We start from the raw sequence: 15,245 nt of genomic DNA, 5'->3' as shown, positions 1-15,245 counted from the left end.
CGACGGCGATGCTTCATATACTCGCGGCTCGCGACGCGTGGAGAGATTGCATTCTGGACCCGCGGGATGAAATAACACCAACAGCATACGGTTATACATCTCGCGAGTCTGCAAATCACGATTGTACTTGTTAACGTCGGTTTCTCCCTAATAATTATCCGCCGATGAATCTAATCCGCTGCGAGGAGAACGTGTAGACTCTGGTCTCTCGAATATTAGTCGCGTATAACTTTGACTTGTTCGCGAAGCAAATACATGACAAATGTAAAGACGAATATATATACATAATTATTGCCTGTTATACGAACAGGTGCGTACGTTCAACACAGCGACACGCGCCAGGGGTAACCTGACTCCTCGCGGTTTAACCGCCGATGACCGAAAGCTTTGCATGCGGCAAACCGCGCGGATTAAATCAATTTGGAAATCGCGTGCGCGAATACACGCATTAATGTGCGCATCCGTCTATAACTCGCGCTCGATAATAAATCACGCGACCAAATCGCCGTGTAACTGGCGTAAAAAAAATTAAAAAAGAAAAAAAAACACAATACTATGAATTTTTCATGACGGCATGTGTGACACGCTAATGAAATCTCCCCTAATCTCGCGGAAATATTCATTTGTAAACCTTGTATAATGATGTGTCTTCATATTCCGCGACATAATATGGCTGTTACACGGCGCGTTGGATGCGGTTATCATTCAACAGCGTATTGCGTGCTTATGCATTATATCCATTTCACGGTCGCATAATTGTAAGAGCAGCGCACCGCATAACGGCGAACAATGCGTACCAATAATTATAGTCTTATCGATGAATTTTGCTTGTTATTATTTATCGCTGAAAATAAAATCCACCGACAAAAAATGCAGAAATGATTACGAAAAAATCACGAATTAGACATGTATAAAATATAAGAGAGAAGGGAAAAAAAAGATATATATTGTACATGATTGTGTCAAATCTTGTGGCTCCAATTTAATTTTTAATTTTAATTTTTTTAGCGAAGCTTTCTTGCATATTAAATAGTAGACAAGCATATCGGTTCTCTTCATTTTGAGGCGCTTCAATCCTCGTGTATGTGAATAGTACGCAATTCAGATACTATGTGTACACGACGGCTCTAATCGTATTTCTGCGTACATATCCGCCCGCAATTCTGCAACATCTTATCTACCGCGATTATGTCGAATTACGTAGGCTAAATGTCATTAAGACGTTTGATGAATAGTGGATCCCGAAAGGTTGTTAGGGGTCGCTTTTAGAGGTTTCCCGGCGCTCTCCTCCCGCCTAGCTCCGATTTTCTGGGGCTGCATCGATCTCCGAAAATACCGAATAACAGAGAGATGGTAGGGTATCGCGACAATCTGAATCACAATAACCTTTACGACACTCGATCTACGGTTGACGTAACTCACGGTACATGAATTATCAAAGTTTTGATTCCTCTTTCATGACCCGACTTGGAGCAACGAATTCTGCGAGATTCGAACGATTATTATCGGCGTCGAACAAAATCGGTAAAATTTTATCGACAGTCTCTCGGATATAGGAGTTTCCGAAATTCTACCTTTGATACCCACACTTCGAAGTACGGTCGGAAAATTGTATCGGGAATTCAGAATTTCACTCTCTTCACGATACATCGCACAATCAATATTTCCCTGATCACATTTCAACACTTCGATGATGAACACGTTGCGTTATAAAGTCTATTCCATTTCGCGATACATTCGAGTGTAATGTAAAGCGAAAGTATCGACCGATCGCATTTATCTGCCGACTAATTTCGAGCACAAGCTTCCTTCTATACATATATCGAGTCGAAGTTTATCTACGCGCTCGAATAATCGCTCGAGGGGTTACTCAGTACCCTCCTTCCCTCGTATCCCTCTAAGTACAAAGTTCGCATGTCGAATGCGAAATCACGTTTACGCCTGATAGAACCCGTTAGAATGTTTGACGAACAGCGTGTCAACATCGCGGGAAACTGTCAGCGCATTCGCGGGTATTGTCTTTATTCAAGCGCGAGGTAAGAGGGGAGAGGAAGAGAGGGAGGTAGCGTAAAGAGCGTTGGCGGAAGTGCATGGAACAAGAGGATTGCGGGGGAGGGTTGCCGCGAATCGATCTCACCTCTTAGGGCGAAGGTGGCGCGCTTCGAGAGCAATAGCGGCTATATACGAGACGAGAGCCAAGCTACGAAAATGCGATTCCGCCCGAGGCACCGCAACACGAGGCACGGCTTTCAGACGACGAATTTTCCCAAGTTTTTGTGCACATCGCGTTCCTTCGCGAGGCTCGATTTTAGTTCCTCGGTTCAACTACGCCACGGCTTTCTTGGATTGAGGTAAAGCGAATGGTAGAAACGTCCGTCCGTTCGACCGACCGACCTAGGTACGTCAGTCCCGGGGCTCTCCGGTCGGTCCATTTCGCAGCCGTTCCGCGCAAGTAATCTCCCGCCGTTGCGGAATTACTACCTAAGACACGCTAGGCTCGCCGAGGCCGTGGAATTAAGCGACGATCGAGGACGCCCGAGAAGGTGCCCTCTATATCGGGTCGTCTCGGTGGCTTTTCCACATCGCGCGAGTGCCCACGATTTATCGCCGATAATTAAGGATAAATCGCCGTCCAAGTCTTCGCGCATTGAATATTGATTTTCGATATCCTCGCTCTGCAAAGCGTTACGTTAGGGCGCTCTCCTACGTTGCTTGTTGTTGATGGCCGTACGGATCGTGATGGACACGGTTTTAAACCGTGGGAGAAAGCTGGCGCGGCAGGGGAAACCCCGTAACGGGAAACAAAATATATCGGGGTTTACTTCGTAAACTCGAGAACTAATGGAAAAAAAGGGCGATTCGGTACCGAAGAATATTCGAAGAGAGAGTAACCCAAAGTTTTTAATGAAAAGATAAAATTTGATATCTCATACAAGGTGGCAAGTTCTACGGGAAAGAAGGGGGGTGGAGAGGAAGATAACAAGAAACCGAACAATTTTCTGCAACGTAAACGCGCCGATTATAAAAGTAAAACGATATCGTCGACCATCTCTCGTGTTTCGACCCCTCGTCCGTCATTTCCTTCTCCCCCTCGAAGATCATATCGGTAAATCACCGAAGCCGTAGCTTCTAAAGTCGGGGAGGAAAATAAATTCCATTTCTGGAGGCTCTGGAATCGCCGTAGCGGATGCTAGGAAGTAAAGGGTGGCTCGGACTAACCGTCGTAGCGAAAAACGGCTGGGTGGAGGGAAGAAACGTAGAGTAAGGGAACAAGCGCTCGAAGGGAACGTTATTTGAGAGACTCGAAGAAGAGAGAGGCGCACTTTCCCGTTTTCTAAGATTATTTTATGACGAACGACATTGTCAAAGGCGCATTTTCATTACTGTCACCGCGGAGCGGCTGTTTACACGCCGACCGATGCTTGCTTTCTCTCTCTCTCCCGTTCTCTTCCTTTCTCTTCTTCAGTGAAACCTATAAAAGTTCTCCCGACATAATCGCGTGGCGCACTCGAGCGCAAAGTCACCCCCCAAATGATTCGTCGGATGATCAATATACCCTTTTATGGATTTAGCTTTCATTACTAATTTCTCCCTCCTGAAAACGCGCGAATTAATCTCATAATGGCAATCAAACGACTCGCTCTTCCAAAATGTTTCGTAATTGATTCAACTGAGATAACTCGATATTAGTTTTTAACGATAACGAAGGCTTATTGTGTCGATATATTCACGGAACTATATCTATAGTATAATATTCATGGGTGCTGAGAAGATTATTCTTAGAAGGGCGCGCAGAGAAATGGAATTATCTCAAAATTTCTATTAAAACCTGGTACATCTCTTTCCTATGCTCATTTTAATGATTTTATAATAAAAATTAATATTAACGAGAAGTTGCTACAAACTTAGCGAAAAAATATTACCATTTAAACTTATCCCTCTCTAAAACCGTGAAAATTTCTCTGAAACAGTAAAAATTTCGCACGTCACTATATCTGTCTATAAATGAGCAAGCTACTACATTTGAAATAATAGATATTTGAAATGAAATAATCAAACTATTTGCTAGCAAACTATTTGTGTGTTTCCCTGTTAAATTACAAATTATATGAAATGAATAATTGAAATTTGAACATTAATTAAAATACTTAATTGATTTCACGAATCAAAAGTATATAAATATTTGATAATATTTCTTGTTAAAGAGATTTTAAGCATTAAGCAGTTTAATAAAATTAAAATCTGAAATGATCAATGCCATTTTAAAATTTTAAAATTAATTTAAAAAAGAATTTCTCCAATAATTCTTTTATAGAAAGTCAGTTCTTTTTTTCAATAAATAATTCCAATTATTAATTTAATTATAATTTCAATTGTTACATTCCAAATAAATATTTTATCCATATTTTTACTTATTTCACATCATAGCAAAAAATAAAAATTTTTAAATAAAATAAATTAATTTAAATAAAAAAATAAAATTTAAATAATTATAATTTTTGATATTTTTGAAATACACGTCTAATATCACTGTATTCATTCGCTTATTTACAGCTACATTTTGTAAATAAAATATATGGAACACGAGAATTTGAGGCGTAGTGCTTTTTATCAGACAAAACAACCGAAATGAAAAAAGATACGTGTGTGATGCGAGTTTGACAAACTCCTCTCTTCTCGAAATGTATCATTTGCACCGCGGTTGTAAATTCTCTCTCGCTTGTTCTCTTCCACCGCGCGATTATAAATATATCCTGACGCTTATACTTATCGCGACAAACCCCCGGGCTCGGCTGGACGGAACTGTGTCGCATTCGTGATATCGACCTCGTTTTATTGTCTAGCCCTATGCACCCAGGCCGAATGTGAAGCCAGCGGCGAAACTTTCCCCTTCGCGGCGAAAAGCCTCTGGGAAACATCGAAAGAGAAACGCCACTCGAGCTAAACGCATCTAATTAATTGACGGAACACGCGAGAGCGCGAGAGGAAACTTTTGAGAAACGAAAGTTCGCGGACGCGCTGCCTGACTGCTCCGACGTTGATTGGTTTTGCCAAGTTCGGCAAGAGAACGGAGATGGAGCTATATAATAATAATCGATGGATGATGGCGGCGATACGCGCCGGCGATATTGCTTCTTGTTTTATGTACTATCTAACTTATAAGCAATTATATAGAGCTTTACGTCAAAATATTTCTCTCGCCATTATATAGCGAAAGAGTTAGGATATGATTCGCGACGCGTGTTGTACGCGCAAAACAAACAGACGGATATAATTTATAATGCAATACGTGAATTTAACATCGTGTGATATCGTGACGTTGCAGCCATAAAAGTACCCGTCTAAACGTCGTGCGTATTTCAGACATTTAATATTTCAAACACACAATATATAGATATTTGTTTGTAAAATTAATTTATTTGAAAATCACAATTTATTGTCATATATGTAATATTCTCTGAAATGCTATGTCATCTCATTTACGTAATATTCCCTGAAAGGACATTATACTTTGTTTGGGTATATAATATGCACATATATTATTTTATTACAAAACACATTATTGAACGCAATTTGATTTTATATTATACGTACATGTCTTCTCTAATATTTTCCAATTTCAAATTATTAAATTTTCTATTTTTTTTTTTTTTAATTCTTATATCACTTTTCTAATGATTAAATCGGCAATCTTGCACATCGTATCCGATATCGCAACGAAGGGAAAAGAGGAAGAGATATTTCACGAGAGATTTCACGTAACAGGTTACAATGAGAAGATATAATCGTATCGATATCGACTTCAGTCTCTGACGGGAGGGAGGAAGAGGGGGAGGGGTGTCATTAACAGAATTGCGAAAACCGTTCAACGGAATCTCATTACGTAATGACGGGATTATTTTGAAAAATTACATCGGCGTGCAACAAACTTATTTTCAAAGTAGATGTAAGAACGATCTTTTCAAACTATAAGCTTTTGTGCCCCGCCGCCCACCCCCTCCCCTCCCGTTTCCTCCTCTCCTTTGCCCGAGCACGAGACTCGGTAAGACCGATGAAAGTTCTAATCCTCTTGACGTCGCCGACCGAAGCACTTTGCCCAACAAGCTAAGAGCAACGGGTAAGAAGATAGGAATGTAACTGCTCTAAGTCACGTATATAAAATCCGTAGCGTCCAGTTATGAATTACGGCTGTATCGCAGTCACGTTGCATCGTTGTAACGCGAAGAAGAAATAATCACGTGCACGCGACTTCTCGCGTCCCTCTCTCTGTTTTTTCTCTCTTTCTCTCTCTCTCTCTCTATCTTTCTCTCGTCGCCTTTTTCGCACCCTCCCACGGCGATCTTTTTATCGTTTCGGGCGCTCGTTTACTTAACGCGTTAACGCTTCCCTCATTTGCCGAGTCGTTTCGTGACAACTCTCAAGGGATTATCGGGTTAGAGTCCCGTCGCGAAAACTAATGTCATCGAAAATAAAAAAGACAAGTTGACCCGTAAAGCGCGTAAAATGATTGTTGCATTTTTTTTCATCTGGATAAATTAAAGAGCAAGCTTTCTCTCTCCTCTCTTTCTTTCTGTCTTTCTCTATCTCTATCTCTCTAAACTAGCACGGCAATCTGCCTTTAATAAATTCTTTGCGTTTGAGTTGTGTGCCCCTCCCTCCTGTTTCTCAAACTTTATTACAAAAGAGAAACTTTTGGGCATCTCTCTTTCTCCCCGTCTCTTGCCGCGAGACGTATATAATTAAACAGTGAATGAGTTTATTAATAACCGTCTGCCAGCACAGTACGAAGGAACGTCCGTTTATTGAAAATATATCCTTGGGAAAGTGTTTGAAATTTATAACTGCATCTCTCTCGGGGGATACATTCAACGAAGCGGGGCCGTCGCCACGTTCCACATAAGTAATGCAGATAGAAAGATAATTAAGGGAAAACAAATTAAAACTTATCGCGTCGAGTTTCAATGAATAATTTATCGCATACGCGTACATGCGCAATCTGACATTCTCGGCGGAATTACAGTGACAACGTATATATATATATATATCGTTGCCAGATCGCCGTTTTTAATGATATGCATTTATTCTTCTCACTTTACCCCTTTTAACCCTTGCTTTAATGACAACAAACTCGATAATTGAACAATATTTCCTTAGGCAATATTAATGAATATTAACGCATATCACGGTATTATGCGATACAATGCATGTTAATAACTGAAGAAAAAGCTACAAAAGGTACAATCGAAAGCATAATGTACACGTTGGAATTTAATTTTATTAACGCTCGAAGGGTAAATGTCTTTATATACGTGTAGTAATCGCGAAAATACGAGCGCATAAAATAAAAATTCACCTTCTGTGTGTGTTTTCTCTGTATTGTCGATTGCGCCCAATTTTATTACACCGCGAATGATCCGCGCCGGTTTCCATGGCGCATGATGGCTCGTAGCAATGCACAACTGCTATTGTCGGTACATTGCGGTTACAGGAAAAAAATAAAAAACAAAAAAAGTACAAAATAAAAGAGTCAACATACGCGCGAGGCAGAATATATTGCACAAAGTGTGCGCATATCGATTGCCGCGCGGCTTCGTGAGTAAATTATTATTATACGACTCCATTGCTGCTCTCTTCCCTTTCTCCGTATTGCTGTGCACTTCGCTGTGCGCGACATCATGAACTGATGACTTTAATTACCGCGACATTTCCTATTAAGAGGGCAATTTAGCTCCTTGGCAAACTTTGCCTCGATCTGAGAGGCAGCGTAAATAAAAATAAACAGACGTCGCGCAACCTTTGCGTAACGATCGTCTCGCTCCACCTCTCTCACTCTCCCACCCCCGCGCCCCCGAATCCCCGGTCTGCTTTTCTCTCGCAGATCTTACCTCGGTGCTTCGAAGGAACCGTGAATATATATTTCTTGCAGGGAAATTATTACGAGTTTTTAATTCTTAATTGATAGCGCAAGATCAATCGTACGCACTTTGAATGGAATTCATTTATAAATATAGTTGTCGCAGAAATATATTTTTTCGATGAATATCGATCAAATTTCGAATAAAGATGTATTCATCACAAGATGCATCCGTGCAGAGTATCCTCTCATTAAATAAAGAGAGCTTTACTCTAAATTACCGTAAACTATAAATACGGATTGTCGCGCAGAATACTCGACTACAAATAAATAATAGTTAATAATTTAGACAGGATAATTTAGCCTCGCACATCTGTCGTAATCCCAAATGGAGAGCGCCTGGGAACGAAAAAGGGGCAAATACGAGATTAACACGAGGTCGAATGTAATCTCGTTTTTACAGGGCGAAGAGGAGAAAGGGGAGGAGAGGGGATGCAGCAACGACGTGTAGTACGCGATTCGCCATTGGAGAGTCACCGTTTTGTAACGATGTAATTTATGCGGTCGGGACGATCAATGCGTCCAACCTCCTCGCCCGACGTTGACATTAATTAATTATGGAATCGGACTTTTTCGCGCTCTGGCTTATAGGGCGCGCCGAGCTGTGGATCGCTGATCATCCTGGCGACCATGTGCGCGCGCTCTGCAATGATATCAATGTGTTAAGTAGCCCGGGAAAATGTAGGACGGGCAAAAAACTTAGCAAAGAGGAAGCGCGCAAAGTCTGGCGCGCGCGGCTACAAATTACTCCCCGACTCCACCCCCTCGCCCTCGCCCTCGCCCTCGCCCTCGCCCTCGCCCTTACCCCCGTCCGACGATATATAACGGCGGGCCCGCGTGCACATTTACCGCGCACCCCGACGATTTTATGCCCGCGACCTTAAACGCCGGCGTACCTATTTTCAGCTCTTTATCGCCGCCCCCGCGGTGGCTTCAGTCGCCGGTGCTTTATTTACACGACAATATAAAAACGTTATCGCGCGGGCTTTTTTCGGACGATTAATCACGCCCGCGCTACCCGTTGATTACCACGAGCGATCCGTCGTCGTGTCGCTTAATTAGCCGCTCTTCGCCTACGCGCTCTCTGTTTCTCCGTAACGCGTTCGAAACCATCGGTTCCGCCCTCAACAGCGTACTTCTGACACCTAACATCTAACGAGCGTTTCGAAATTGCGTGGCAATTAAGGCGACCGCTGTATAATGGTATCTCTTTGACGGATAGCAGCTGGTAAATTACGGTCACGTTCGCGTTAGTATCAGTTACCGATACGGTGCAACGATCGTCTCTTCGGGGGACTAAAACATTTATTGGAAGCATCTCTTAAATCACCGCGTGTGTGCGCTATAGTATCACGGTGTACTTGCATATTATAGAAACGTTTCGTTCCTTCAAAAGATCGGCAAATAATAATATTTGAAATGGAAAATAAAAATGTTATATTAACGTAAGAGAAGTAATACATTTCTCTTTTGTTGGATTGACAAATGGTGAATGTAAAATAAAATATTGGTTTATTTGTACATTTTAGTACATTTTTCGAAAGCTATTTAAAAAATAGTTATTTTTACAATTGAAAGAGTGAAATATTTCAAATAGCTATTTCTCGTTTTATATATGTGTATAATCACAATTGAAATTATTTCTCCCACTATATACACAATAAAATAGTTTGTTATTTTGTCGTGTTTTCGTAAATCTTTATACTCGTTTCATTTATTTCACTTTTTAGTCTATTTAAGACAATGTATTATTCGTGACAAAAATCCAAACAGAATTTTATTTAAAGATGCGTATGTATCATGTATGTAATATAGAAAATATTTAGAGAAGTAAAATATACATACATTTTTAGAAAATGCAGATACATTAAGATTTACGATATTTATACGGTATTTATTATAAATTATAAATAAATTGGTCTTGAATTTTTTGTTTCTAGTAAAATTATTTTTGTTTATATTTTATTAAATCATATTAGCCGTTTTAACGTTAAAGGTAACTTATGATTACTTTTTAGATACACGTATATTTGTTTTCAAATCAGAAAATTATTTTTTTTACTACATAATATTGGAAATAATATTTGAAATAGTAAAGTGATAAAGAAAAGAATGCTTGAAACGATAAAACTCTATAGTTTTTCTTATAATTCCCTTAAATTTATAATTTTAATATTATGTTATTTCAAATGAATATTTCCTGTGTTTATCCCTCTTTTAACTTTATGGAAATTAATATTTTATTTAAATAAAACACGTAATATTTTAATAATTATTTTTAATGATTTACATTTGAAATGCCATCGATCGTACTTTATGAAAAAAGACAAAACCAATTTTGGAATCAATGCCTGGAAAAATAGCCCATCTAGAGAAATGTATTTTTATGTCTGATGAAAGAAAAAGATTTCATTTCGTCGAGGAGTGTAATAGAACGTAAAGCCGGTACGGGGCGGCGCATAGTGATTTTATCTAAACTCACCTCTTCGCCCCGATGCATACCAATGACTGGCGCCGCGTATCAGCATCGAAAAGCACGCGCGCGAAACTGACGCTGGTTCGCTTCTAGGGTCGTTGTAAAGGCTCCACCGCACGACATGATAGTTAATGATTTAACCAGTCGATAGTGCTATACGAGGGATGCGGGCGATTCCAGCGGTGTAGGGCGCGTTGCACGGTGTCAGTAATAATGCAGACGAGCGTCAAGCGGATCGATGAAGAAGGATCCAAACTACAGAGCCAAGGATCGCGGTAAAGAGGGGATTGCTCGTGCATTGCTCTGGAACAAGAAATACACATACAATTGTAATGAAATATGTAATACGTAAAACATACAAGATATAATATCATAAAATATATAAGTCAATAATGAATCGGAATCGGGTTGTGAAAGCGAGAATCTCAAATGGAGATTCGCAAAATAAGTTTGACAAGTGCCATTTCCTGAAGGATGTTATTTCTCACATCAACGTTCTCATCCCTGTAATCTCATTGCAAAGGATGCGAAACGTTGTACGATACGATTGGCGGATTCCCGAGGGGTAACGATAAGAAATTATTATGCTTGACAAGGCTTACATTACAATTGGCATTTAGTGCAAAAGGAAAGACGGAGAGACAGAGAGAGAGGGAGAAAGAGAGAGAACCCGATACATCTGTATCATCCTCATCTCTCAAAGGCAGATCCGAATGTCGTTATACAATCCAGGAACACAATTGACAGAATTGTCAGATGGCGTACCTTGCAAAGCAATGCAGCTTTAATATAGACACGACTCGAATCGCACGAGATCAATCGCAAAACGCGTAAACATGTGCCCTAGAGGATTTTAACATGAAGAAACGTCGCTTTCTTCCGTCTCGAAGACACAATGTATGGAAACGATCGGTTCATATTTCTTTTCTTTTCTCCTATTTTCTTCTCACTCCCCCAGAACCTCTCCGCGATTTCTCCAAGCTCACATTTGGCGAGAGGGAAAGGCGAGGTGAGCTACTGTATCGTGTGCATTATGAAATACATTAATCTCACTACCATTTATCCATGATCCATATCTATTATAGCCGCCGCAAATGGAGGAGATAAATGCTGCTTTAGATTCCAAGGAGGTTTCGATAAACGAGAGCACGCAATTACGGCTCCCATGATAGGGAAGGATTACCGCGTTATAAACGAGTTTAACAACAAGTTTTTATTCTTTCGAAAATGGCTCCCATGCTCGATAATAAAACCAACACCTCCCGGTGGATCCGTGCGCTATTTCGCGCCATATTTACGATGGCGAGATGCGAAGAGGAAAACGACGAATTTTCATTCAATTAATTCTTGTTTTAATTAACATCAACATGAAATCTTATTACAGTCAAAATTTTTGTCGTTGAGATGATGGTCGATCTCTCTTCACCTTTATTGTCTGCCAATGTTTTCGATGTCTGGAAACATCGGCAAAACAACAATGAGACACCGCATCATTCAACTGTAACGTTTTGTTAGACAGCATACTTATGCTTGACTCCAAATTTGTAATATTATTTCATTACTTAGTTCGTTTAAATTTGCGCTGAAGATGACCCAAAAATAGGGTCGAAACGTTCGTAATCCACTCAAATGTACTCTCTAAAAGTGAATCAGTGAAAATATCACTAATTTAAACAGTAAAATAAGATTTCACTGAGAATCAGTGAGTATTTTACTGATTTTCAGTGGAAACGCTTATTTTTTTGTTATTTTATCATATATCTCACTGATTATGGTCAGTTAAAATAAAATTCACTGTAAAACCAGTAAATTTCACTGTAAAACCAGTAATCGCTAGTTCGTTTGTTTACCGCTACGATCGCTATCTCTCTCGTATTTAGTTTTAGTCATAAGAATTATATAAAGTTTGCAAAGAGCGACAGATAAAATTAAAAATATTACTTCGATTTAATTTCAGATATTAAATCGATCTTATGAGTCGGACAAATAAATGTCTGGCGACTTAATGAAAATTATTCGTTCGTTATCTATTTAAAATAGCAAGTTCAATATACATGTAATATTATAAATAAAATAAAATTTTTAATATAATAAATATTTAGTAAATATAAATAAAATTTTTAATTTTATATGAAATAGATAGAGAGATGAATTGTAGTTTAATATTACTGACAATAACGAAAGAAATATTATTACTGATTGAAACAGTAAAAATTATTAACTAATTCTTTCAACAAAATATCACTGATTTACAGTGCTGTACTTATAACTGCTGTAATTAGTGACTATTTACTGTTTTTCAGTGATAATACACTGATTCACTTTTAGAGAGTATATTTATTATATGTATGTTTTTATATGATTGTCTTTTGTACAATAAATAACGGTGTAATAATTTCGACATTAGACTCGCATTGCCACTTATACCAATTTATACTTTTAATTTTATATTCACGAGTCTGACATTTTTAATAATTGAAATCTTATTATTCAGAGTACATGTGCGTGCGACATTATGCACTAGAATGGATTCTGCCATTTTTAAAGCATTACGCAGTTATTTTGTACGTATATCACAATGCTTGATTGTAGAAATATTACTAGATGAAAACAGTATACGTCTCATTTCTCCTCCTTTATACCGCGAATCTTTGATATTGATAATTTTCTCTTCACGATTCAATATTAGGGAGAATATTCCGCGATTGTTTCGTGTCCTACATAGTCTATTCTATGGATACAAGCTCTATTGAATCGAGGAGACATTTCTAAAACTTGCTCGCGAAATCGAAACTCGATTTCAGCTGAAACTCAGGTCCATGGATGGGATAGAGAAAACGCGAATTCGCGCATCGCCATGAAATTTCTTATTTCGCTTCCGCTCATCCCGTAGACGACTCTACCCCAATCGATTGTCCGCTTACTATCCGTTCACGATCTGAAAGCACATAATTGGATGATGTCGTGCTATGACCGTAATAGGGAGACACGATCAGTTCGCTATCGATTGGCGAAGAATCTCGGTATCTCATAGCGTGGTATCACCGAAAAAAATGAAGAGCCTTCCTCTGTTCGAATATCTTATATATTTGTATCGCATCTACTCCGCTAAATATTATTCACAATAAAATTAAATCGACGCATTACGTTGAAATTCGCAATCATAAACAGTTACAAATATCGGTGTATTTAAGTCTAATCAATAACTGCGCAGGATTATTACACCGTGCATATGTGAAATTAATGAAATCACTTTTAGGCAATTAGAGTTCGAGCGATATAAATTGGATAGTTATGATATGTAGAATAGTATGGATATGTATTTCATGAGTAACGTTTAATAATTTAAACTTTAATTGATTTACAGGAGTACGAAATAAAGATGGTGCAGAGAAAAAAAATAAAATACCTCTCGCTTTTGTGCGCGACTTGAGTCGCAATTTTTGCCTGTCTCGTAATTTTCCGCGGTACGTGGAATTGCATGTAAGGAATTTTACGTTTATAAAGCACGATCTACGACATTACACTGTCCGCAGACACGCAAGTAGGTCGTAAGAGATAGCAGCGAGAGTCTTTGGAGAGAATCGGTGGATTCGCGCGGCTCGTAAAGAGCTCCAAGCGCTCACGTGACTAAGTGTCGTGAAAAACCATTGTCACCATCGGACTGTGTGTGGTCCGTTAAACTCATCCTCTCGTTCCAAGATCGTAATTTTATTGCAAGAATCCACCCGCGAAGCGAGACGATCATCATGAAAAGGAGAGAGAAACTTTCGCGTTCATGGTTGAACATTCCTTTAAAACATGTAATTACTTGTGCACTTAATTATACTCATGTGCGTACTAATTTATCGTATAATTAGACCATTATACACGGATCAATGAAACTCAAACAATGTCGTGGAAAGGAAATCTGCAAGCATTATTATGCGAAACTGCAAGCATTATTATGCGAAACTGCGTATTTTCTCAACATATTTGTGTTCATTTTGATTATAATCTCGACAAATTCAATTCTATCAATATTTCTCCGGAAATTTTCGCGCATGTTTTTAAATAACTACCAGCAAATAAGCTCGCGTCAATTCGCATATTAATTAAGTTACGATCGATATTTCCCTTGACACAGTTAACCACCCAGGAGTTCACACACGATTAATGCTCCGTCTCGCCTTATCGAGCAAAGTACATTGTCGAATGTACGATAACATCCGTCAAAAAGTCGCGTCGACATTCCGCGTCCCGTCCCTCGATGATACGAGTCCGTTCGAGATAAATCATCCCCCGACCGCGATGGGAAAGAAGGACGAGGAGAAGGGTAGGGGAGGGAAGAGAGAAGGAGAACGCGGGATGACAGCTCTCATAGATTTCAGCGTCCCGGATGCGCGAAACGCGGTGGCTCTTAAGAAGTAGCGCGCCATCCGTCTTGTCGTTGCCGCATGGATAAGAATGGGAACGTAAAAATCTCCGTAACCGGATATACCCTCTCGTCCTACCACCACCATCTCCGGGCGGCTCCATGCGGTCTCTCCCCGCCGCGCGCGAAATTCCTCGAGACAGCTCGAATCCGTTGCCTCATAATTTCCTCGAATAAAGGCCCATTTTAACTTTTATAAACATCTTAGAAAATTTATTATTAAACAAAATATTTAAGATAATTATAAAAAGAAATAAAGCATTCATTAAAATAAAATAAAAAGTTATGTAAAAGATAATTATATTAATATTCTGCTGTTTCTGAAGAGCTATGTTGTGTATTTGGTTGACATGGTTGCAAAGGTGGAGGAAAAGTAAAATATTCAGAAGATGTTGAAGAGGAAGGTGCTGAAGTTAGTGGCGAATGTGATAGTGCATGCA

General features: G+C 39.3%; 2 protein-coding genes across 4 annotated transcripts in view; one reads left to right on the top strand and one right to left on the bottom strand.

Annotated features, from left to right (window-relative positions):
• Positions 1–15,245, top strand: part of Sol1 (CUB domain-containing protein Sol1) — a 290,756-nt gene that overhangs the window by 179,145 nt on the left and 96,366 nt on the right. The window lies entirely within an intron of this gene.
• Positions 1–15,245, bottom strand: part of M (zona pellucida domain-containing protein miniature) — a 271,056-nt gene that overhangs the window by 227,730 nt on the left and 28,081 nt on the right. For all 3 annotated transcript variants that reach the window (XM_083109740.1, XM_083109742.1, XM_083109741.1), the window contains one exon: positions 10,398–10,694. In XM_083109740.1, coding sequence (XP_082965866.1) covers positions 10,398–10,443 — 46 coding nt within the window. In that variant the 5' untranslated portion in view covers positions 10,444–10,694. The remainder of the gene's footprint in view (positions 1–10,397; positions 10,695–15,245) is intronic.

Source organism: Camponotus vicinus, unplaced genomic scaffold (assembly GCF_025532165.1).
Source record: "Camponotus vicinus isolate PSW18456_S1 unplaced genomic scaffold, iyCamVici1.0 SCAF_1, whole genome shotgun sequence".
Classification (NCBI taxonomy): Eukaryota; Metazoa; Arthropoda; class Insecta; order Hymenoptera; family Formicidae; genus Camponotus; species Camponotus vicinus.
This window is presented reverse-complemented; position numbering and strand designations above follow the sequence as displayed.